The sequence below is a fragment of the Erythrolamprus reginae genome, chromosome 2 (genome assembly GCF_031021105.1).
Source record: "Erythrolamprus reginae isolate rEryReg1 chromosome 2, rEryReg1.hap1, whole genome shotgun sequence".
NCBI lineage: Eukaryota > Metazoa > Chordata > Lepidosauria > Squamata > Dipsadidae > Erythrolamprus > Erythrolamprus reginae.
The window spans coordinates 146,285,872-146,312,128 of NC_091951.1; the positions used below are offsets into that span (position 1 = coordinate 146,285,872).

Here is a 26,257-nt window from a genome sequence, read left to right on the forward strand (position 1 = left end):
AAACAAAAGGGAAATAACATTTAGAAAGCAGGAACAATTCCAGAAAAGAGCCATCTGCAAGTGGATTATCAATTGACAAGCTACAGACATGTTACATAGTGCAGAAACTCTTCTAATTGTCTTAGCAGTTAAGAAGGTCTGTAATTACACATGAAATTTGTCCTGATCCCAGGTTGTTTTAAACAAAACTTGACTCCTGTTTGCACCTAATTGGCAGTCTGTAAACCTGTAGTTACCAGTTTGTGATCAACAGTAGTTAGGTCCTAGAAAAGGACATACATGGGATTCCAACCAAAGGTTAGTGCTCTAATCAAGGCCCACGGAGGTGATATGAATCTGTAATAGTAAATAACTATACTATACAACTATAATAAATTTTAAAAGGTAGGGAAGTGAAATCGAATGTTTTGAATGCAACTTTTCAAAAAATGCATCTTTGGCTTGATCGTTTGCAGTACATTATTGTTAGCTTTTCCACAGGAACCACATTCGATATTGCATTGTTAAAATTGATAAGCACAAAGAAAGTTGTAAGTGTGTGCATGTGCTGGTGTGTTTGTTTTCAACTCACGGTTCACATTATTTCCATTTTTTCTAATATTACTTAGATGGTGATCATATTTAATTGTCTACTGGGCCAAGTACCAATAATGTTTGCGTTAAATTTACTGCAGTTCAAAGGAAAATCCAGTATAATAGAGAATTAAATGGTGGATTTTTATTTTTAAAATAGGGAAAATGGTAAAACATCAGATATTCCTGTTCAGAGATTTATTTATTTTTTTAAAAAGAAAATAAAAATTATATCAAAAATCATTAATCCAGTATATTTTATTAAACTAAAAAGGCATTAGGGTCTGTCATAGGTTTCCCTATATAAAAAGTAAATACTTCACATTCTAGAAATTCTCAAAATATATTGATTGTCTTGACAATTCTTACTTTAGTCATTTTCTAAGTGTCTTAGAGTAGGACCTTGTTGAATAATAATTGTCAAAAAGACATGTTTGTTCAGATATGTTGGGTTATTTGAAAAGTGTTAAGATGTTCCTTGAAAAGTGGATGTGGTTTATAAAGTGGCTTTTCAGTTGTATAATTTAAAAATTATTGCACTGTTTCATACTCAGTATTAATATTTCTTGTCAGATAATCAAATACCATAGTAATACATTTTAATGTTCCTTTTAAAAACAACTTGCTTAAAAAAATAACAATAGTTTAGGAAAAGTTATAAACTCCATTCTATAAATATTCTATAAATAGGGCATTAGAAATTAAAAGTTTTTTTATTACACAATTAAGCAATAGAACTGTGTCTACAAATGTATGCATGTTTAAAAACTGGACAATTCACAGTTCACTGAAATTGATACAATAGAAGAAATATCCATCTAAATGCGATTGTAATTAGAACATTAAAATAAGAGATGATTGTATATCAAATTGAATTAAACACAGATTTGTGTCTTTGATATGGTGAGAGAACCTGAGGTGCATAAAGAAATTTAGGCATGAGGCTATCACCTGTTCTGGTACATGGAACCTAATGCAACTTCTCATGTCAGAACTCACTACAACTAATTATTTGGGGTCAATATTAAGATAATCTGTTGGAAACAATCTGATAAATTTTTGGAGATGTTACTGGTATCGCTAACTAGGATAAATCAGGCACTTTTCTTTTATATAGTTCTGAAAAAAATGTCTGAAGTTCAACATTTATTTATAAACATTTGAGTCAGCCAGGCATTTTGATTTATTGAAAAATACAATTTAATTGAAGTTCTTGCCTGGATGAACCTTAATACTTAAAATGGAAAGGTACCTGTTTGAAGTTAAAAGTAAAGTGTCGCTTTAACAAAATTGCATATTTTTCGTATATTAAATCTGGCAAAGGAACAGTTGGTGCTTTGACAGCTGAAATCACTAAATGATCAAATGCGCAGCTTCAACAAACTGTGTAACAGATGCAAGATTATTTGCCAATGTATAAACAGACTTAGTTAAATGGAAGAGATTACTCTTATGTGCTCTATATTTCACACATTACAATCCCATGTAAAGCCCTCTGTTAATTTGTACAAGCCCATTTTTAAATTGTCTGTATGCTAATCCTCACTTGTTTTTTATAAATTCCTTAAAATTTTGGGTTGTATGAAGATAGTCCGTTTGCTATTTCCTGAATGTTCTCATCAGTGTTTAATTAGTAGATTCCTAACCATTACAGTACTTAGAGAGATAAATTTTATAGTTAACTTTTCTCACACTTCAGTGGAAATATTTTAAGCATACAGTAAGATTTACTTAAAAAATAAAGTATCTGCATGATTTTTATATTTGGAAATTTTACACTGTGTATATCTTTACACCGAATATGTAGAAGCATGATAGAAAGAAGACTCATACCTCTTATAAACTCAAACTTTCATCATAGTGCCAAGCTTATTAAAATTCATCTTGACATACCCTATTATTTATTTGCTTGATTCTAGCTGAAAGTTGAGTTTCCAATTAGCGAAGTCACATACTAAGACAGTTCCTGTACTGCACAGTTCAGATCATCTACTGTTCCTTGAAGTCTTTGAAGGCTTGGTTGGACATTTTCTTCTATCCATTCATCTATAGCAGTGGTGTAGAAAATCTTTTTCATGGCTGTTTGCAATTCTTCTGTTAGAACAGTCCATTTGGTCAGAAGCCTAAGCAAAAAAAGTGATGTCATTTGTTGAATAAAATATCTTGTGCTGCAAAGAATATGCACACAGGAGAAGATGCAAGAAAGGAAATATGGGTTGATCGTCAGCATTAAATAGGACACTATGTAACATTCTGGAGATTAAACACCAAAACATTATTTTTGCCATTATTTTTCAATTCAATGGGTTCCCTTCTTATTTAGGCTTCCTTTTTGTCAATTCTATTTCTTCAGTTATGCAACCTTGTTCTCCTTTGTACTGTGCAAAATTTGCTGATCTCTATTTCTCTCTACCTGGCTCTAAAGAGCCTGTTGAGAGTTATTGCAGTTGATATAGATAATACTGCCTTGAGGGCCCAGTGATCTGATTAAATACAATTTATTTCACCAAGTTTCCCATCTCTGAAGTTGCTCATGTTTCTAATACTTTTTTTTTAATTATTAAAATAAATTTTATTTACAAAGATAAATACAATAAACACAATAACAGTACAAATAACAATACAAGCATGTAAAAAAAGAAAAAGAGAAAAGAAGCACAAAGAAAAAACCAAGAATTATACAGTGAATCATAGGATAAACAATGTACAATAACAACAAACAAAGGATGGGTGGGTGGACGGCAGATCTGTATTGAGAGTGTGAGCTATAAATATTCTCTAGCTAATAATCTAAATTATAAGGCCTGTATTGATGGGTCTGAACAAGAGTGCAAAGCTATAGCCATCTGTCTATCCCAGACTAGTTTTAAAAATGCAGACTTTGGATGAGATCAGAGATCTTGACTTACCTTACAGCATCTGGCTGAAAGTGATGAATCATTATGGGATGGATCTTCTTTCTTTTTCTGTGGTAGGGACTAAACCAACCTGTAACATATCTAAAAATTCAGACTGATATGAATGAACAAAAAAACACCAATGAGTTGAGAGCCATCACATACGGTAAGTCCATTTATTCTATTTAAAATTTAGAAGGTACAGTATTTATTCAGGATCAATGAACACAATATTGATACTGTTTAAATGCTATGTAACTATGATGTGGTATTTATTGGGTGATGTATAATAAAATGATACTGTATTTTATACAGATGCAAATTCAATTATATATAAGGATATATAAGAATAAACTTTTCTGGGAGGGGGGGATAATTTCTCACCTGTTATTTTCCAAGAGTTCATTTACTGAGGATTTGAGGTTAAACGCAATTTGAGTCACAAATGAGAGAATTTCATTTCCTGGGAAAGTCCCTGTGATATCACTGTTCAAAAAGAGAATCTGCATCAGCTTTCATAATAAGTGGCTAGAAAAAAAACATTTTATTAATTTTAAGTGATTTTGATATTATATTGTGCATTTGATTGTGAATAACTCTGGGCAGCCTTTTTAAAAGGGAAGAGGCATCGTCTATAGTAGTCTGCCTTCCTTTTCATTGTGTATGTGTATGTGTATGTATGTATGTATATAAAGTTATTTTTTTATTTTTTTAAAATTATGTTATTATAGTTAATTTGCCTTGTATTAAATGGGTGCCTGCTAGTTACACCCAGGAATCATCAGGCAGGCTAGAAAAGATAAAAAAATAATTAAAAATGAAGAAAAGGTGAAAATCGCATAAATTAGGCAGTGCCTAGTTCCCCAGGGGAGTTAAAATGGCTGCCAAGAACCAGAAAATGGCTACCAATAACGCTGGGGCAAGACAAGCAAGGTGCCTAAGCCCCTCCCTCTTCTGGTCAATTAGGGGAAGCCTCAAAATGGCGCCACGTAAAATCTGCTCCTCTGTGAGTCGCCCTGCAGCCAGTGATAGCCTCGCTAGGCGGGAAGTGGATCTCGGTTAAGGGCAAGCCGACCAAAAGAAAACCAGGCATTAAAAATGATTTCAAGGGAACCTTTCTTTTAAAAATGGCGCCCCATAATTAATAGCCTCTAAAATGGCACCCACACACCTGTTCACAAGGCAAGGAAAACGAGCACAGCTCCAGCAATAGAACCTATTGCTCTGCCTGCACACCCCTAGCCAATTCAAACCCGTTGAGGCAAAACTCCAGTGCCAAATGGTCCACGTAGGACTGCAGCTACTCAGGCTGGGCAGTCATTACCATTAGCTCCAGACCTGCCAGCCAGTCGCAACACATAGACCGGGGGTGGGGGGGTAGAAAAACTGCAGCCACCATCCAGCCTCTGATTGAGAGCATCAGGCTCCCTCCAACAGAGAAATCTGTTAAAAAGCCATCAGCTGATAATTGGAGCGTAAAAATGCCAGTGGCAGCATGGAAGGTAAGCACAGCCCCTCAGGCATAAATAGAGCCGTCTACAGGCAGAAGAGGCAATTGACTTTATCCAGCTAAATCTTAAGTACTGAGCAATTAAGAAAAAAGAAACAGAGATCCCAATGGAGAGGCACTGTAAGCAACCCAAAGTTGTAGAGAGGGGGAAAAATATCAGCAACTGGAAAAACAGCAATTTCTCGATAGAGGGGGAGCTAGCAAACCACATGTCCATCCTTGTCTGAGGACTGAGTGAAGCTTGGGCTCCGGGCACACAGGCAGGAATAATTAGCTTAAAAGACTCAGTCCTACTGGATGAACGGAGAAGGACAACCCACATCTAGATGGTAGCTCTACCTTCTATGGAGAATTTTTAAAAAATTAAATATTGGGAAAGGATGAGCTTCTTGATAATACATTTAGGCCTTTTGGGATGATGCCTGAGCATTATTCAGGTACCTATTAAATGAGGAAAGAGGATAAACATTGGTCTTCTTTGATCAATAGAAAGATCAATCTTTACAGAAGGAAAAAATGTATAGTTGTTGACTTAATAATAATTAAGAATTTCAGTAGCAAAACCCCCACTTCGCACAGATGTGCTTGCCATAGTTGCTTATGTCTCTGCTAATAATATGTCATTAGTATATCCTTAGAGGAAGAATGAATGAATGCTAAATGAGTTATTAAAGCAGAAATGGATGGCAGTTTTCTATCCAGTGACAATATCAAATCTTCATAAATGGATGACATATCTTTGTCTTCCTGCTGGCTTTCTCACTGATATAGATAATCAGCAGAAAAGATCAGAAATTGTGATCACATGAGTCACGTGCAGCAATGGTTGGAAATTTGAGCCAGTTGCTGAGTGCCCGAATCACAATCAAATGATCATGGGAATTCTGTAATGGACAAAATTACAAGGACCCATGGTCAGTACATTTTTTCAGCACCGTTATACCTTTGAATGGTTACTGAACAAATTGACATAACCCAAGGACTACCTATAATTTAATTAACATTGATTGGGTTGCTAAATTTTTAAGATAAGGATGCCAACTTGTGGTCCTATACCTCCTTTTTCAGTGCCCTCAGTATCACTCCAAGATGTTATTATCCTTGGAAATCCCTTCCACTTAATTTTTAAAAATGAATTATGCAGCTTTGCTTATTTCTAATTTAGGAGAAATAATGTGCCAAATTCACTAACTTGAGAATGAAATGTTTCAGAGAAATCTGGAACATCTCCCCCTCCAACCATGCTATTTTGGGTGTGGTTCAACAAGTTTTATGAGTTGTGATATTTCAAACCACTTCTGCTTTTGGAGGATTACTTCCCGAAAGAGCCGAACTGTTCTTGAAATGCCATGGTCAGGGGATTTTGGCACAATTTTAAGGCAAAACAAAATATTGTAGTTCTCTAGAATGTTCCACCCTGAAATCCTTATTTTGGAGATGAGTAACAGTAGATTTAATTCGCAATAATAATTCAGTAATAATGAAAAACCTGGGACTTACCTCATGAAGCTGTCTATTTCTAAGTGGGAGAGCCCCAGTAATTTTTTTACATCTTCTCTCACTTTTTCTGAATAGCCACCTTAAAGAGCCAAAGAAGAGCTTTTTTAAGCATTACATTTGGAAAAGGAAACAAAATTGGGTAATTATCTTGTACATCCATTTGTTACTATGGTAATGGAAAATTGAGGAATGCCAAAAATATCTCATTAGTGTACAGACATGCTCCTGCTACCTCATTTCATGTTGGTGATAACTGCAGTAAAGGTCCTGTTCAGATGTTCCTCAGTTGGACGTGTGACTGTATCCGTTTTCTGGGTACATCTTGCCTATCCCCCTTTCCTGTTGCTGAAAAGATGTTGATCCTATGGTTCTCAACCTTTCTAATGCCGCGACCCCTTAGTACAGTTCCTCATGTTGTGGTGACCCCCAACCATAAGTAGCGCCAATTCTCTCAACAGAGCTTTAAGCTGATTGGCAGGAAGGTCAGAGGGACATCCCCTCTGTAAATGCTTGATTGGTTGGATTGTAAAAATATGTTCCAAGGCCCATAATAGAAGCTTTAGTTCCTAACACCATGGGAAATTTGTCTTTTCCCATGGTCGTAAGTGACCCCTGTTGACCCCCAAAGAGGTCCCGACTCCCAGGTTGAGAACCACCGCTATAAACACTAACATTTGGGATCTGTAATCTCCTTCAGATTAAATCTGTCTCGGAAGTTTAAAAAAAATATGTAAATAGCTTTAAATTATCTGATTTATTTTTTATTAGATGCCATGTAGGGTATATGAAAGATATAGCTCAAATATTTAAGAGCAGTGTTCTAAATCACTGGAGTTACAAACCATTTCATTACTGCCTCAAATTCCAGTGTGTTATCTCACATATTGATAAAACAATTAGCCAGTGAAAGAACACAGCTGCCTATTATAAGTTACAAACCTAAAAAGTATGAGTTAAATTAGAAGTGAAAAAGGTATTTCAAATGAATGCAGAATTTTTGGTATTAGTAATCCCAAAGCTTCCTTGCAATGCTGGTATGGTTTAATCTTGTGTGTTAGTGGAACCTTTTGGAACAATATTTTAATATAGACATTCCAAACATGTGGAAATTTACTGTTTTTAGGAAATTTGATTATCAGGCATGGGGAATTGTTAAGAGCATTAGTAATACTGTACTATTCTGAATAGTAAGGACTGGAGTCAAGTTGTGTAATGTATCTATTTTTGAAAAGGCATTTTACTAGTAAAGTTTTCTTTGGCACAGATTTCAATCAGTGATATTTTACAAGTTTTTTAATTTGAAATGTTGATACATTGTTTACAATCTGATACACAGAGGGTATGCCTAGATTGTCATTCTTTTTGTTATTTATTGTATTTTTATTTTTCTATTTTTTATAATCTGTTGGCGTATTTTTTTTTTTAGTTTTGAGTGTGTGCTTTATTAAACTTGTAAGAAAATGAAATAAAATATTTCTGTCTTTTTACTGTGATGCTATTAAATGGTGGTGAGAATAACTTTGGGAAACAGAAGGAACACAGAGGAAATGGAGGTAAAGTTCTATTTGACTTGCAAAATTCTATTGCTATAATGTTACAATAAAGTTAGTGTTAGCACTTATAGCTGTGAGTTCCTGTTTGGATTACCTCAAAGAGCTGATAGATCCTAAGCATGTGTTTAACAAACTGAAGAAAGAACCATACTGTACCATTCTTTAATGCTTGGAGACATATGGCTAAGGATGGGATTCCCACAGGCAGAAGTTCACACAAAACGGAGAAGTGATCATACCTAAAAAAGAAAATATAGGCCAAGTGAGGCAGCATAGCAGTAACACCGCAGATTGAAAAAACTGTAGAAAACACACTTCTTCAGCTAACACAACGCATAACACATCTGAATGTGCTTTTCCAATGTGTCTGAGCACCTTTATGTAATACAATTATTAAGAGATGTAATATGAAAGGAAATCTCGGCTCTTAGAAAATCTGGAACTAAGGGCAGTTGTGAAAATGATACAAACAGAAGATTAGAGACAATCATAAAATTTAATGAAGAAAATGAAAATTTTGTCTGAAATGACAGCCCCAACACAATCAGGAATTTAAAGCTGTTTTTTTTTAAAGCTAGGACTTCATGGTTATGTATGATTAGTATGAAAAAAATGGGTCCAAACCAATTTTAAGAGTGCTCTTCCAATTTTCAATTTACTAATAATGCTGTTCTGCCAGCGTGTCTCAACCACCCGTAATTACAGGGTAATTAGTCCAGGAAGACACACACCACACGATAAAAGGAAAACCCAAAAGTTTTTATAAACAGAAAAACAGAAACAGCTCCCTTTTTAAATGTCAAAGGGATTTTCTGGTACACACAAGGCACAGGTTAAATGCAGTCCAATTGCTCACCTAATAACTGGGAAATTGAGTCCAATTCTACAGTCCAGAGAGTCCACTCACACAATCCTGAACAGCAAAAACCACGATCTTGACGAAACAATGAATCAGATAAACTGCCATGAGGCTAAAACACCAGGCTGCACTTTTATCTATAGCACTAATTACAGCAGCCCCACCCAACCACAGGTGGCCTCATTTTCTCTTGTAATAATCCTTTAGTTGTTGTCTCCTATGCATCACTATATGCATGCGTGGATGTGTCATTAATTCTTGTTCAGAATCCAGGGATGATACAGATGACTGATCTCCTCCTGGGCTGTCTGCCAAACTCCCCTCTTTCCTGTCACTCACGCTTCCTTGGTCAGAGGAGACTTCGTCGGCATATTCTATTGGGAGCAAAACAGGCCTGCAGCATGAGGATATCTCCTCCACATTCCTTGGGGCAGGAGCTGGGCCAGAGCTAACCACAACAAATGCTATAATATCTACTGATCTGTATACTATGTAGTTACCTTTGCCAGCCTGTCAGAGTGATTCCTCTTATGATACCAGCAGGAGACTTCTCAGCCACTTTCAGCCATTGCTCGTGGTTTTTAAGATGATGTCCAATGAGTGTCAAGCACTGATTTACTCCAGTGGCTCCTTTAAAGGCACTAGCAAACCAGAATTTTGAGAAGTTACACTTCTGAAACTTTTCAATCAGATTGGCTGCATAAAAAAGAGACAGCAATGACATGGGTTGCATAAACTATTGAAAGGAAAGGAAAATTTATGTGCAAAATGTATGAAAAATTTGGGATGCTAAAGCCCTGTTGTTACAGTTGATTTGCAACAAGTACAAAGCTAAATTCTACTTTTTTTGTTTAAAAGCAATAGAATTTTAGGAAAAAATACCGGGAATAAATTGTCTTATATATAAAGAATATAAGAATGATTGATTAAAATGTACACGTATGTATTTACTGCAATATTGTTACATCCAAAGATATATGGATTTATGTATGGATCGTTGAAAAATAAATAAAAAACGTTTTGCAAAAAAAAAAAGCTAAATTCAGATTAGTAATAGAGTATTAAAAGATAGTGATTCTGTGGTTCTGTTCACAGAGTTGATAAACTCAATTTCAGCCTCCGTGCTGCTTGCTTACTTCACAAAAGCACCTCAGCATAGAAATGGAGGGTGGAGGGAGGTTAGGTATTTGGGAGGAGGGGGAGAAGAAGGCTGGAGGTGTCTCCATATGTGTTTGATGAGAAAAGTTAGGGAGGAAAGTTCCCATCACATACTGTGCGGTTGAATAGACATGTTTATAGCCAGCTCAAGGTCAATGGTTTCTGCAGTCCAGATGAAAAGACTCCAACTGGAGTTGTGCCCACATGACATCAGGGACACAGGGGATTAGATGGCCATCCCAGGTCTTTCTGGGGAGGGATTTGGGATTACTTTCTATGCACCTTTAGCCTCAGTTCTTGCTTTCAACTTGTTGCTCTCTAGTAAATATATCTTTGTAAATACTATGGAGTTGGGGTCTTTCTTTCCTGGATTTTGAACAGAGGCACATCTGATATTAAGCAAGAACTGCTTTATTAGCCAACCCGGATAAAACCTTCTATCGAGGGCGCTAAGCACAATTATGTCAAGACCAGGCAGTGACCAGGAAGACCTGGAGGCTGCTGGGTCGACACCCCTAGTCCTGCCCTGGCTGGGAGAGATTGGAGTAGGTGTGTGAGCCACAGATTGAAGAGAAGCCAGTCAGAGCCAAATGGTCATTGGGCGTAGGCCGGTTGGATGTCTTGGAGGAAATCCCATCTGGAGTAACTGCACCCAGGCGTCAGAAAGGAGAAGCTGCCTGGCTAGAGGAGGACAAAGAGGACCTCCTGATGACTCAAGCCTTGCATCTGCTGAAAGAAGCTCTGTAGAATCGGAGAGGTTGGGAAAGATATACAGTGCCTGCAGGAAGGGAAGCTGAATAATTTCTGGGACAGGAGGAGACCTCGGCCACTCCTGAAGTGCTTCCTAGAGCCCAGCGAGACCCAGCAGGAACGCAAATGTCTATTGTAGCCCAAGACCTCCCCCCCCCCAGCGGGAGAGGGGGAGGCGTCGAATTTCAAAGATTCCTCCGCTAGGAGTAAAATATGGTGGGGATCCCACGGCTTGGGGATTTTTCTTAACCGAAGTTTGGAATCATAGGCAGGAATATGGAGAATTTGGGGGGGGGGGGGAGATTTTCCCACAGCTAAACAGCTAAAGTCAGGTGCGTCATCAGGGCCCTGATGGGACTGCGGCTGAGCGGATGGTGGATCTCCACAATAAGGACTCCCCAGTGATGAGAGATTATGTTGCATTCATGGCTGCTCTCAGAGTGTGTTTTGATGACCCGCTGGCTGAGCGTAAAGCTAGAACCAGGAGGAAAACCCTAACCCAAGGGATATTGGTGCGCTGAATGCACCAAGGGGTTTCACCAGCAGGTGGTCCATATGGCGGCAGGGATGGGTGGGGGAGATGGTCTACAGAAGCCCTGATGGAGTGCTACAGGGATGGCCTCAATGAGGGTGTTTACTAAGGCTGTTGTTCTTGAGGGAGCCCTGGGGATCTGAAATGCTGGTATGTAATGGTGGTGGAGATGGAGATTGACCAGGCCAGAGATGAGAATTGTGAGCTTTGTTAAGATGATAGAACAGATCTGTTTCATATATGCTAAGTCCGGCAGTCCATTGGTTTAGCACTCTGTGCAAATTCAGACTGTCAGACCTTAATCAAAATCTATAATCATGACTTGATCCATGCCTTATCCCAACCAAATAAACGGCTAGCTTATAATCGGAAGCCATTAATCTTTTGGGAAAATAGGAAAAAAGGGCAGAAACACCAGCAAATGGATTTTGTTTCCATGGCAATATTTCTGCTGGTTCCACCTTGCTTTAATGCTATGTATGTTTCTGTGTGAGTCAGAAACTCAAAGGGTATAAAGAGAAGATAAGCTTTTTCCATTCATTTTTAGTGCCTCCATACCCAATCAGGCCATAACTGGTTATTGTTAAAAACTTGAGCAAAAGGGCACCATTGATAAACAAGTATATTCTGGCAACATCCAATGACCTTCCTGCCTAAATGGAGATTTAATCCCAATTTTAGCGTAACAGACTATCTGCTGAATAAATGCTGATATCAGGACTATGTATTTTAGTTACATTTTTTTCAAGTGAAAACATCCAAGTACAAACCTTTACTCTCCACATCAAGATCAGGAGAATAATCCCAAATCATCAGCTCTATCAGTTGTGCTAACCCAGAATCTGGAAAGAAACAGAAATGTAAATGATTGTGAAGATCAACCTTTTGTGATGTTTGATCTGTTTTGCATGAACAATTCTTCTTTCTGTTATTTAGAGCAGTGTTTCCCAACCTTGGCAACTTGAAGATATCTGGACTTCAACTCCCAGAATTCCCCAGCCAGCATTCACTGGCTGGGGAATTCTGGGAGTTGAAGTACAAATATGTTCAAGTTGCCAAGGTTGGGAAACACTGATTTAGAGAACAGTGGCTAAGATTCTGAAAAGAAAGTGCCTGACTCTCTCTAAATGAATTAATGAAGCCAGTAATGTGTTTCCTTTCTAACTGTTTCAAATTATTTTAATTTTAAACCTGTTCTGGATAATTATGGAAAATGTGGAGTGTATGTCAAAATTCTTGATCCCAACCCCAAAAATGGTTTGTGAGGGAAAGACTGGAGAAGATACAATCCTTCGGCAATCTCTCAGTTCTGTATCGAATCAGAACTATATTTACTGCTAATTCAACAGTATCTTTAATATTATTACAATTCATTTCATTAAGGTATTTCTATATTTTGAATCCATTTCCTATTATTTGAAGCAGGAGCATTTATATAGTTTTGGGATTTTTATTTTTAAAATGTTTCCCTGTTCACAATAGACATTCTTCTCAGTGCTAATTATAATAATTATAGTTTTAAAAGCCTTAATTGTGTATTTTTTTGTGTGTATGGGTCTTTAGTGTTTCCAAAGAACCTCACTTCAAACATCTGATTTTATCTATCTTTTAAAATAATTACTAGGTTCAAGTGCTTACTTTTTTATGATGTTCAGACTCCAAAATAATCCGTAGAAATAGTTACTGAACAAACATACCTTTTTATGAAAAATGCAAAAGGCTTTCCCAAATGGTCAAAGAGCTTCATCATGCATTTAGAATAACTCTCCACCTTTCCTTTATAGTTATTATAATTGGTCTTTCTTCTGCAAAAGTACCTCAAAATCCTTGAGATGATGGGATTATAATTTTTATATTCCCGATACAGTGCATAAAAGAAAGATATTTGTGTGTCCACTGGTTCCCAAATGTCTATTCAGTATGTAGGTTTCTAAACAGCTAATCTTACCCAAATGTAGGATACATGTTCCTTCCTACTCAATTAAGCTATAGATACTAGCCATAATTTATCCATGACTATTTCATACAGATAATTTCAAAATGAGATAGTATGCATGAGAGAGACCCCACATAAATACAGATAGGAGATCTGGTACCGGGTTTCTCCAAAAATAAGATCTTGTCTTATACTTTTTTGAATCCTGAAATAGGCACTTGGCCTTATTTTTGGGGAGGTCTTATTATTTTGGGGTGCATGGAGCAAGATAGGGCTCTTCTTGCTGTCTTATCTGATTTCCAGCTCTGTCTCTCTAACCTTCACCAAAGGAAATGGCGGGGACTGGCTGCGCATGCTTTTAAATATTTTTGGGGAGAGGTTATTTTTGGAGGATGGCTTATTTTGGGAGGATGTCTTATTTTTGGGGAAACACAGTAATCATGTCAGCAGGGACTTTCACATTAAGCAAGCCTAGCAGCTTATTGTTTAGTGCAAATGTGAATGATGAAAAGTGACCTCTCAGAAATCATTGAGCTTGCTCCAATATTCCAAAGCTGTAGCTGGAATTGTCTACCTACCTCTCAGAGTTTCTTCGCTCATTCTTCTCAGCATGTCATCCCACACAATTGGTTTCACTGTGGGATGGGTTGAGACTATGTGACTGGCCACTGCTTTTATGTGGGTTAAGCACAACTTTTCAATACTATTTTCTTCTCGCTGCAGCCATTCCTTGGATTCTTCCCCTTCACCAAGGTAATACACCTGAAGATATAAAATCAAATTTTTTGTTTAGTGATATTTTTTCTTTAGGATACCTTCTATATTGCCATGCCATTTGGAAATCTGCTTTCCCAAATGATCAAAGAGCTGCTTTTCGCATTCAGAATGATTATGTTTACCATGAAAAGAAAAAAAGAAGGGAAAATTTCATTTATTACTGCTATTCCTTCTGTCAGGTCATGTTAAAATGGACTAATACAGGGATCTCCAAACTTGACAACTTTAAGACTTGTGGACTTCAAATCCCAGAATTCTCCAGCTAGCTGGGAATTGAAGTCCACAAATCTTAAAGTTGCCAAGTTTAAAGACCTATGGACTAATAAATGTGAAAACCAGCAAAACCCACATTCTAAATTGATGTGGATGATGCAGAAATCAAAAGAAATCTGGTTTTAACACACACCTCAAGTATAAAATTATTGTACTACTCTGCACTAACAGCAGGCAATCAACCACTCTGTGTGGCTTCACTCTTTTCAGAAATAAAGGTTCTAATTTAGCAAAGCCACATCTGGGAATCTTTAGCCAGGTCACAGTGAGGAGTCAGGCTCAACTTTTAAGTGCTCAAACATCTGCGATTTTCCTCACTGAGAAACCTCACAAAATCCTGCAGGCATTATTAATTGTACCCCAATGTTTATGAAGTCAAATTATACTGTGTTGCTTGTAAAAAAATATCTCACGATATCAGACAATTGCAGGAGAGCAGCAACAATGGATAGGCAAAATTGTTATTATTAATTTAAGTATTGATGCGAACACAATGGAAAATACATTTTCTTCCGAATATGAAACAAACCATCATCCTCCAAAGCTCTGCTCATCAACTTTAGATCAGCCACTGTTTGGTGGAAATAAATCATGAAATTACTCTGGGTATTGACTGAAGCAAAACCCAGTGGGATTATGCTGTTTTACAGGATGACTAGAACAATGTTAGTGTGCTGTCCCATCTCTCTGCATGGACTTTGTGAGGACCTACTTGTCCATCATTGTATTGTCTCCCCTTTCCTTTTTCCTCTCAGCCACCTCTGCTGCCAATGTCCCAATTTGGCCTATTCCACCAGCCTATGCTTTCCCTGAGCTTTTGCTACTACACATTTCCACTCCCACCCTCCCACTTCTGCTCAGAAAAACACTTTTTAGTCAGTATCTGGAACAAAGCAGCTTTTGTATTTTGTGAAGACCAAAACAACTGAAGCACAGATAATTTGTTTCAGGAATGCAGCTAACTGAAATATATCTTTTTTGTGTTTTCATCCTTGTCTTGCAAGGAGGTTTCTTCATCTTCCTTACACCAGGGTACAATCAAAATAACAGAAAAAATAAATGGCAAGTGGCTAAAATAAAAGATGTAAAATGTAAGTTCTGATGCATAACAAAAGCTGGTCAGAATGATCCCATGGAAGTTAACATGAAGAGAAATATTAAATCAGCCTCGAGTAGCCCCAGGGCGACATAGACGACAAATAAATTTGACAAATAAATAAGTTAACAACAACAAAATCCTACAAGGAAATAGATGGCTATGACCACTGCTAAATGGCCTGTCTTCCCTGATCAAATTCAGGCTCATGTTTCCAAGCATTACCTCATCACAGCCAATGTGAAACCATCGGAGATCATCATGTAGTGCCATTACTTGCTCTATCATTGCAATAACCAATTTCAAGGAATCCTCTTTATGGGGGTTCACTGTGTTGGGGAACATTGCAACTTCCCGGAGGTGGCAGAATTCTTTGTGCTTCAAAACAAACTGCAGGAGAAGCAAAGAACCAGAGGCAGTAGTCCATAAACCAATCCAGAAAATTGCCTAACTACAAGTGCAAGTCTGTATAAGTAAACCTATCAATAAAGCAACTAAAACTTGCAACAAACAAACAAACAAACAAACTGGTGAAACGTCCTTAACTAGGAGCTGGCACTTACCTCCATATGTCCAAATGTCTGTATTAAGGGGATAACTTCTAACTCATGCGACTTTGCCAGCTTTATAATCTCTTTAACTTCAGCAGGACTAGAAGGAGAGATATTTATTAATAAATTATACATTTAATGCCATTTTTAAAAAAAATTAGAATTCCATCTTACATGGATGTGTTTCGTTTGCATAGTGGACAGATTACATCTACTTTACATGTCCATACCTGCAGCAAATTGAAACAAAATATTAGATACTCTAGATCAGGGCTGCCTATTCCCACGCCCAGTGTCGAGAAGGGGGGGGGAGTCCCAATACATGATGTGACACTGCTGTGACGATGTGGGTTTGACACCCCTGCTCTAGATTCTAAACCACTACCCAGTACAGAGCAAATTGAAGAAATTAGCACTAAATGTGCTTGGTTTTAAGGGATATTAAATAAAAGAAGAAGAGTTTGGCCCTCAGTAGTAACTTTATATTAGTTCCAATTACTTGGTACAGCTCTATAAAACCTGAGATTTCAATGAGACTAGAACCAGAGACTATGCGTCAATGTTGGCTCTTCTGAGATTACTGGCTGGCTAACATACCTGTATGCATCATTTGCTCGGAGTGGCTTGAGTTCTCCATCATAAGGGTACATATCCTCATATTCAAGGAGAATGCCATTTGCACCCAGGACATGGAACAATGGGAAGACCTGTTGGTTGCATCAAACATCTCAAACGTCTAGTCAGTGGTGAATTGCTACATTTAATTTTATAAGACAATGGTCTTAGAAATTGCCTCCCAGATAAATCCCTAGCCTTGTGAGACCGAATGTTTTAACTTTCTTCTTTTTTCCCGTTTAAAAAATAAACAAGCATAGAACAGAATCTACTTTGGCATTCTCCTTTCTTTAGAGAAAGTACAAACTTTATCCATACAATACAAAATTGGGGAAACAGCAGCTATCTTTTCTCAGAATGCTAGAACCCAGGTTCATACATTTCAAGTGAATGTGGCAGATTCAGAACAACTAATAAGAACAACAACACATAGCACATATTTAATAAATAAGGTGATGGTTGGAAAACATGATCCCAAGGTGAGAGGGATTAGGTAAATTCACAGAAAATAATGTCTAATAGTCATGATGGCTATATAATACAGACAGTCCTTGATTTATGATCATTTGCTTAGAGACTGTTCAAAGTTATCATAGATTTCTCTGGGGATTGCTTATAAACCAAATACCCAGTTCTGATGGATATCCCACCGTATTACATCACTGGACTTCAAGAGCTCAGCAACTGGAATGCCATTTATGTCCATTTGCAATGTCCTCTAGTTATTTGATCATGTTTTATAACACCCTAACAAGACGGAGTAGCTGTGGGTTTATTTATTTATTAAATTTATTTTATTTATTAAATTTGTATGCCGCCCCTCTCCGTAGACTCCGTTTAGCCTCCCAATGACAATTCCATCTGTCCGTCCATTACCCTATGGGGGGTATTACTGACCCCCTCTGAGAGGGTCCGCAACTTGGGCGTCCTCCTCGATCCACAGCTAACATTAGAACATCACCTTTCAGCTGTGGCGAGGAGGGCGTTTGCCCAGGTTCACCTGGTGCACCAGCTGCGGGCCTATTTGGACAGGGAGTCTCTTCTCACAGTCACTCATGCCCTCATCACCTTGAGGTTCGACTACTGCAACGGCCTCTACATGGGGCTACCTTTGAAGGGTGTTCAGAAACTTCAGATCATGCAGAATGTGGCCACACGAACAATCATGGGCCTTCCTAGATACGCCTAGTTTCCGGACACAATTCAAAGTGTTGGTAATGACCTATAAAGCCCTACACGGCATCGGACCAGAATACCTATGGGACCGTCTTCTGCCACACGAATCCCAGTGGCCGATTAGGCCCCACAGAGTTGGCCTTCTCCAGGTCCCATCAACTAAACAATGTCGTTTGGCGGGACCTAGGGAAAGAGACTTCTCTTGGGCGGCCTTGGCCCTCTGGAATCAATTCCCCCGGAGATTCGAATTGCCCCCACCCTCCTCGCCTTCCGCAAGATGTTGAAGACCCATTTATGTCACCAGGCATGGGGGGACTAATCCCCCCTCTTCTGACTTGTGGTGTGATTGTGTAGCATTGATTGTTTTTAGTAATAATGGGTTTTAACTTGTTTTTCTTAATATTAGATATGTATTGTATTGTATTGTTATTGTTGTTGTGAGCCACCCCAAGTCCTCGGAGAGGGGCAGCATACAAATCTAATAAATTATTATTAAATTAATTATTATTATTTTGCCAAAAATTGGCACTTATTTCAGGTTTTTGGCAAAATCACGTCCATAGCAAACTATCAATTTGCTTAATGATTCACTTAGTGGCTTCAGCAGAAAAAGTTGTAAAATTTGGTTAGTCATATGGTTGACTCAAATTATAGTCATCATGAATTACAACATGATGGGCAGACCCTATTATGATCATAACTCAAGGATTACTGTACTACTAGCATTCAAGACAATAAATCGCTGGGGAAAACAGGTGGGTAATGCTCCTATGCTGCCAGAGATATTTACTTATTTAGTGTTGTACTAGAAGGACAGCTAGCCTAATCCAGTACAACCCTTGAGTTCTTCCTAATGTCACACTTCAAAGCCAGTTATAGTTGATTTAGAAGCCATTATTTCTAAATAATCTAGAATCTACGGAGAGGGGCGGCATACAAATCTAATAAATAATAATAATAATAATAATAATAATAATAATAATAATAATAATGTATTATTTTCTAGGCCATTGTTCTTCTTAATTAACTAAAGTTAACTAAATTTATTTTATTTATTTATTTATTTATTTATTTATTGGATTTGTATGCCACCCCTCTCCGCAGACTGTAGATTATTTAGAATTGCAGTAACACTGCATCTACTCTATACAAAATAGATCTAGAAATGTTACTGTAATTGATTGATTGATTACATTTATCTGCCATCAGATTCTCCTCAAGAATTATAGAATTTATAGATTGAAGACTGCTTTCTTGAGCTGGGTGGAGCTAGAAATCAGTTCCTCAATTCTATACATAAAGACTGTGTTACCTCTGCCAGGTATGAGACTCTAGGTGGAGCTCCCTTGAGATCCAGATGCACCAAGTGCAATTCAAATGGAGATGAAGCCATCGTTATATTTTCTTCTGTCTTTGCTGTCAGCAGTGCACCAAATGATATACTGGAAAAGAGCAGTAGCGTTACCACTTGCCTCATTTGCTCCATCATTAAATAGAATAATAGAAAGTTAGCACAAAACATCATTTTGTGAGTCTTTATTCTTACAGGAGGGCACAATGTCAAAATAAGCAACACTCATATTTTTTCATGGCTTTTAACAAAGCAAATACCATAAGTGACCATCTATTATATAAGTGGAAGCACACTTTCAATCACTTCACCCTTATAACATGGATCAGAAAAATAAATGTTAAGTCAAACCTTGGATTTTCAGTATTGAGTCTTATTGTTGACGATCACTAGCTTTTTGTTTTATTTTTAAAACCTTGTAATATCTTATTTATGCCTTTGACTCTCTACCTGCAATCATTCTTCTTTTCAGTAATGGTTTGGAGAAGCCTGATGCTAGTAGCCTGACAGTGTTATCACACTGATTATCCTGCCTCATAATTACAGGGCCATTTAGTTATACAAAGCTCTTCACTCCAAGAATGAGGTTTGTTCCCATAAGAGACTGAAATTTTGAAGCTGTCCTTTCTGAAAGAAATAGTTCAACCTCCTGTTAAATGCCTAACCTTTCCCATATACAGATAGTCCTCAACTTACTACAGTCCATTTAGTGACTTCAATGCTCCAGCAGCATTGAATAAAAGGATTTATAGCCGTTTTTCCACACTTATGACTATTGCAGAATTCCCATGGTCACATGATCAACACTCACGTGACCATTTCTAAGACGGTTACAGTGTCCCAGAGTCATTTGATCTCCTTTTGCAACCTTCTGACAAGCAAAGTCAATGTTAAGCCAGAGTGATTTAACAACTGTATTATTAACTTATCACGTGCATTGATTAACTTGATTAACTTAAAAACTGTGTTAAGAAAAGTCATAAAAAGGGTGGGAAACTCTCTTGACAGACATCTTGCTTAATAACAGAAATTTTGGGCTTAATTGTAGACATAGGTTGAGAACTATCTGCATTCTATTTCCTTATCATCTGCAATCCATAAACCTCATTCATCTCAAAGAGCAAATTTGTCACTTAGGTCAGTATAGGCGGACATATATTTTCCATTACAACTGAAATGTATGTATGTTTCTTTGAAAAAAGCCACATCATGTTCAGAAAATCTTCTCTCCAAGTAAAGGTTGCTGCTTATAGCTTAATTTTATTTATTAGCATTCCGTGAAGGTTTAAATGTTACTGAGTCGCTTTATAATAATTTAGCAGAAAAGAGATATAAGGGAAACAGTTGCACTAATACTTTAAAATTTGACATATTGCTAAATCTAAAAGCTTCATGGCATTTTACAATATACAGCTGTCAATAAAGGAGGATATTTAACCCAGAAACTGCTTTATGTCAAATTCAGAACATTGATAGCTCAGCATGTCAACCCAAAGTCTCTTCTGAGTTAAAATCAACCACATTCTGAAAAATTTCCACAAGAACTAAAATATTTTTAGAAGTTGTTAAAATAAGGAGCGGATGACAAATGGGAATAATAAAATACAACAATAAATTTGTCCTCAAGGACTTCACACGTTTCTTGTGTTAATGCAAAAGCATAAATATGTATTAATTTTTACAGAACTACAGGCGACTTTCAATTCTGGGACAGCTGCAACTCGGACTAGCAAAACCTACAAGCCCTTTTTCAAGAGCAAACTGGGGTCCTGAATTCACCCCTTCGCAGGGTCCCATCTCCTTACAAATAGACAGACAGACAGACAGACAGACAGACAGACAGACGGACAACGCACAGGGAAAATGACCAGAGTATATGCAACCTCTTAGATATATTGTTCGTAGCTCAAGCCCCATCCTGTATTCTGCGATCTCCATTTTTTAAAGCTCTACACCTGCTTCCGAGTAACCTTATAGCAGCGGACGCACCTCTCCGGCGACTGCTCATCTTCCCACCTCCTCTCCTTGTGTTCGGCTGCTCTAGGCTGGATTCGGCATGCCTGACCGCTCGCGTTCTCTGAGATCAATTGCTCCTCCCTGGGCTTCCGGGTCGGGTGCTGTGAAAGCCTATTGGCCGATGCCTCCCTCCGCCCCCGCCTCCTCCATCCTCAAAGGTAGCATCCTAAGATCCAGGTAGAGCTGCTTCATTGGCACAATGGCTCCTCAGCGGCGGCCGGCCGGAAGAGCTCCCGAGAGTGGCGGTGCAGGTGCGGCGGTTCGAGCGGAAGAGCGTCGTCATTGCAGCAGGTAAACGAAGGTGCCAGCGAGTGTCTGCTAATAGCTGCCCATTACGGCCGGCGTTGCGCACGTTGCTCACGTTGCTCTGCCGAACAGAGAACGGAGCTCTTTGCGCTTCATCTTTCCCATCCCGCTTGGCTTCTTTCACTCCTCCCACGGCTCTTTATCCAGCCTGGCTCTCAACCCTTTCCAAAATATATCCACCAAGGACAGAGCAAGAGGTCTGTAAGGGGCATGCATAAGCGCACCACTGTGCCTACCCTCCCTGTCCTATTGTCCTCTTATATTGTTACTGTTCACTTATGTTTATAGAAACTACTACTATCCCATACATGTTTGCAAATAAAATAAAATAAAATGAATAAAAAGTTCTTGGGGTGTCGGATTGAGGGCTGCGGTAAAGACACACATATCCAGAGGGTGTCAGTTTTGGGTCTTTTGTGTGCCAAGGCTCAGGACTTCTTCTTTTCCCCCCAAATACAGATTTTATTTTTTCTCCAACATAGGATAAGAAACAGTACTTAAGTACAAACACTAAAACCATGCTTAAAATAAAACATATATAAATTTTTTCTTCTTCTATTAATCATTCAGTGGAGGCTTACCTTTCTTCCATTAAAAGGCATTCTATAGAACTTATATAATATTATCAAATAAGAAAACCTCAAAAAAGGATAAAACAATATTTTCCCACCTTACACTAAAAATATTACATCAGTATAAATACTATCAAACTCTCTATTATGCCAATCTTAATTCAAAATTTCACTTATACAACAGATTAATTAATCCAGTATCAATTTATCCTATAATTACTAGAGGTTCTATATATATCTGAAGTACAAAAAATACTTCTTATCATATATCACATAAACTATATTAGAACTATATTAGGACTTCTACTGGCATGATAAATCTAGAATATATCACAAGGCAGCTCTTAATGATTTCTAGCTGGACTGAGTTGGATTCCTGAAATAAGGTTCTTATTAATAAGGTTAATAAGGTAACAGGTTGGAATCTGTTTGTAAGAAAGGAGGTTTCTCTTTCCCCCTTTGTTGAAGGTGATATCGATAGCTGGATTCTAGACAATAGCAATAGCAAGAGTCCTCGGAGAGGGGCGTCATACAAATCTAATTAATAATAATAATAATTATTATTATTATTATTATTATTATTATTATTGTTGTTATTATTATTATTATTATTATTATTATTATTATTATATTACTATTATTATTTAGACTTATATACTTCTTCCTAGTGCCTTTACAGCCCTCTCTATGCGGTTTACAGAATCAACATATTGCCCCCAACAATCTGGATCCTCATTTTACCTACCTCAGAAGGATGGAAGGCTGAGTCAACCTTGAGCCAGTGTTGAGATTTGAACTGCTGAACTACAGCTAGCAGTTAACTGAAGTAGCCTGCAGTGCTGCACTCTAACCATTTTGCCACCCCAACAACTTACCTTATAGAAATATTCCTTAAATTGCAACCACAATTGAGCCCAAAATTTATGTGCTAAGTGAGGCTTTGAGGGTTTTTCTCCCATTTTATGCCCTTTACTGTCACAGTTGTTAAGTGAATGACTGTAGTAATATGGTTGTTATGGAAATTTGGCTTCCCCATTGATTTCGGCAGAAGGCCGCAAAAGGAAATCACGGGATTCATAAGATATGTGTCAGTTGCCAAGAATCTGAATTTTGATCATGTGACCCTGCAGTGTCACTTTCACAAGTGTGAAAAAATGGTCCTAAGTCACTTTTTCAGTGCCATGGTAACTGAAAATGAATGATCACTAAAGAACTATTGTAAGTTGAGGAATACATGTATGAGTTCCCATGTTGAAAATATCCAGGCTGCAGGAAAAGTAGGGGAAATTATAATATTTCAGCAATGCTGTCAAATGCTCATGAGGCACATTCATGACATGGGTAGCTAAAATAACTCTTTATGGAATAATTTGTTAAGTTCTTTAAAACAATCTCAGCTTTCTTTTGATGTTGTATTGTTATTTGACCAATACTATCTTTTATGTAACTTTTATATTCTGGATCATGGTGTTCTTCTTTCCTAGTGAATTGGCTTAATTATCTCTGCCTAGTAATCTTACTGTACTAGCAGAGCACTGGATTTAGGCCAAAAATAGCCTAACTTTATTTCCTCACTCAGCCACAGAGATTTTTTGGATAATGAATTGCTTACATGTGGGCAACTTAATCTTTGGAAGTCTTTGTGAAGATATAAATAGGAAAGGCCATGGGGTAAGAGCTAGATAAAAATAATATTGCAGTAAATACAATAATGATAGTATTCTGCTTTTTCTGTAAGCTGTCAAGGCAGCTTATATGGGGATATCTGCACATTTTGTCTTCACAACAGTTATTTAATGTAGGTTGACTAAGAGAGACTGAATTGTCTCCCAAGTCAAACAGTGATTTCTCTTTGTGTGGAACCTTGAACCTGGGCCTGTCCAGTGCAAATCCAAAATCTAAACCCCACACTGTTCTAGTTCTCTGTAGTGAACCATAATCAAAAGGACAGACATTTTAAAATGAAAATCATGATGAAAAAATAATACACAGTAAAAGTATGAAGGCCAGACATAGGTTTTAAAACTTCATTATAAAATCCAAAATCAAAATATGTATTAAAGAAGATAATAAAATCATCTTGTTTTGTTTTCAGTGGCGTGAAAGATAATCTTCAGAAAGATTCACGACGAAAATGGTTAACAGCAGCTTTCCTTCTCTCATCTGCTATGCTGGGTTATCTTTTGAGTAGAAGCTACTTGTTCAGTGAAGATGGAGTTACAGAAGTATTGGCACATCATGGGGAAAGCATCCCAGACAAATTCATTGAAATACCCTGTTCAGAGGATTATGACAGCCATAAACGCTTTGAAGGTATTGAATAATATGTTCTACTTTTGATGCTTTTAAAATACTAATTGTATTAAAAATTACAATTACCATGAATAAAAAATTAACGCAAACTAAAAGAAAAAAGTAGAAAAATAAAAAAAAATAAGAATATAGTAGAGTGTGTATATTATATGTGTGTGTGTGTGTGTGTAGTCATCACAATTATAATTTATGTAATTTACGACCTCCTCTTAAAATACAATAAATGATCTTTTTTTCTGTATTCCATCTCTTATCTATAAACAAATCCTTAAAACCTCCACTTTCCAGTTCTGATGTCAGCCAAACTCCATTAAGAGGTTACCAGAAATAACATTTCTATTTTAAACTTGATGCAATAAACCAAGTCTATTTCCTTTCTTTATTTATAGCAATCTTTTACAACTGTTTGCAGCACCCCATGGTTACATGACTATATTTTATGACAGTTTTACTGGAAACCAGTGTTTACTTCATTTATTGCAAAAACCAGCCATAACAAATAATAGTTTTGCTTAACAACCAATCATTAAAATAGGTTTAGTCACATGAAGGTCCACCATGATTTATAACCATAATTGCTAGGTTCAATTATAGTTGTAAGTCAAGGACTATAATTCAGTATTTTACAGTGACACAAAAATATTTTTATAAAATAAGATACATGTAATTTTTCATGATTTCTACACAATATCCTACCTTATGGCCAGGATTTTTATTTGGGTTCAGAGAATTCTAAAAGTCAGTGACAGTGTTTCTAGGTACCACCAAAGTCCAAAGCTAGAATCTAAAAGATCTTTACATGGGATTTCCATAAACTGAAGTAAGAAAGCACATACATGTCCAGAACTATAAAAATTACAAAATTTATTATGATGATGATGCTGTTGAGCTATGGACCAATCCCAGTATTCTGGATTTAGGTATGAAGTTGACTCCAAATCAAATCATTAGGTACATTTCTGTCAATAAACCACAGAAATAAAATTGCTGCTCTATTGTTACAAACTACTGGCATGCAACATGGATCCTCCATATTTTTTACAGAAAATTTTAATCAAACTATCCTTTAAATTACAGCTCATTTCTGTAATATATGCTGCAATGAGGCAAAAGCATAACTCTGATTCACTCATATTCATGAATCTTAAATACCGCTAGAGGGATGTTATATTGTCTTTGTTGTTGTTAGCCACCCCGAGTCTTCGGAGAGAGGCGGCATACAAATCCAATCCAATCAATCAATCAATCAATCAATAAATAAATAAATCTCACATAGTACATATATATCCAAAGGATGCAGAAGGAAAGGAAAACTATGCAGTCAGTACTGCTATGACATAAAATGGGAAATATATAAAGCAAACGACTCTGTTCCAAATATCCATGGTTTTACATCATGCTGATGATGTTATTTGCCAGTTCTGTTGAGTCTCTGGAATCAGGTGGGATTTTATGGGGGCAGGGGGAAATTTTCCCATAAAATAAGCATGTGAAATTTAAAACTTCACGGCAACCTATGTTTTGGATCCATTTTTTAAATATGATTTCTTTTTAAAATTCAGGTCCAATGATTCTTATAGTTGCCTGCTTGTGCCATTATAATCTGATTCAAAAGTTCATCTTCTGTAAAAACATGACTTTTTGTATCAGTTCATTACTCGTAATTGTGATTTTGTACCTTCAGAATCACTCAGTTGAAATTACAGTAGAATTAAAAATCAGAATAAAAAATAATGCTCATATCCATGGGGCTAGTTATTTGATTATATATATAAGGAAAGAATATATAAGATATATGTTTCACATTTGCAGTTTTGGGCTTGTTGGATAATGCTTATACTCAGTTTGGGGGCTAGTGTTTTTAGGTTCATTTTGGGGGGGGGGTTGTTCCGATTTTTATTGACAATTGGTTTTTAAGAGTGAAATTACAGTTTTATCATGCT

The 26,257-nt window shown here is 37.1% G+C and overlaps 2 protein-coding genes across 4 annotated transcripts in view; one reads left to right on the forward strand and one right to left on the reverse strand.

Moving 5' to 3' along the window:
* Positions 1–1,157: 1,157 nt before the first annotated feature.
* HEXD (hexosaminidase D) lies at positions 1,158–21,147 on the reverse strand. Of its 3 annotated transcripts, none has more exons than XM_070739797.1 (13): positions 21,097–21,147; positions 19,069–19,198; positions 16,563–16,672; positions 15,978–16,065; positions 15,640–15,804; positions 13,847–14,030; positions 12,103–12,174; positions 9,393–9,588; positions 8,190–8,272; positions 6,481–6,559; positions 3,855–3,956; positions 3,483–3,572; positions 1,158–2,696 (listed from the first exon to the last, which is right to left on the reverse strand). In XM_070739797.1, the coding sequence occupies exons 2-13, from the start codon at positions 19,147–19,149 to the stop codon at positions 2,528–2,530; spliced, it is 1,419 nt and encodes a 472-aa protein (XP_070595898.1). In that variant the 5' UTR covers positions 19,150–19,198; positions 21,097–21,147; the 3' UTR covers positions 1,158–2,527. The 3 variants fall into 3 exon arrangements, with proteins under 3 accessions (XP_070595898.1, XP_070595897.1, XP_070595896.1); XM_070739796.1 differs by having other exon boundaries at positions 20,991–21,134; XM_070739795.1 differs by lacking the exon at positions 21,097–21,147 and having other exon boundaries at positions 19,069–19,337.
* Positions 21,148–21,264: 117 nt separating this feature from the next.
* OGFOD3 (2-oxoglutarate and iron dependent oxygenase domain containing 3) overlaps positions 21,265–26,257 on the forward strand; it is a 43,398-nt gene continuing 38,405 nt past the window's right edge. The window contains exons 1-2 of the mRNA XM_070739801.1: positions 21,265–21,414; positions 24,097–24,314. Of these exons, the coding sequence (XP_070595902.1) occupies positions 21,323–21,414; positions 24,097–24,314 (310 nt within the window). The 5' untranslated portion in view covers positions 21,265–21,322. The remainder of the gene's footprint in view (positions 21,415–24,096; positions 24,315–26,257) is intronic.

Bases quoted from the DNA above. Each gene is read 5' to 3' on its own strand.
- HEXD (XM_070739795.1), bottom strand. From the start codon at position 19,281: ATGATGTTTTGTGCTAACTTTCTATTATTCTATTTAATGATGGAGCAA. The intron at 3,957-6,480 runs GTAAGTCCCAGG...CTTTTTGAACAG, and splicing joins GAAATAGACAGCTTCATGAG to TGATATCACAGGGACTTTCC. The intron at 3,573-3,854 runs GTGAGAAATTAT...CTGAATTTTTAG, and splicing joins GAACTCTTGGAAAATAACAG to ATATGTTACAGGTTGGTTTA.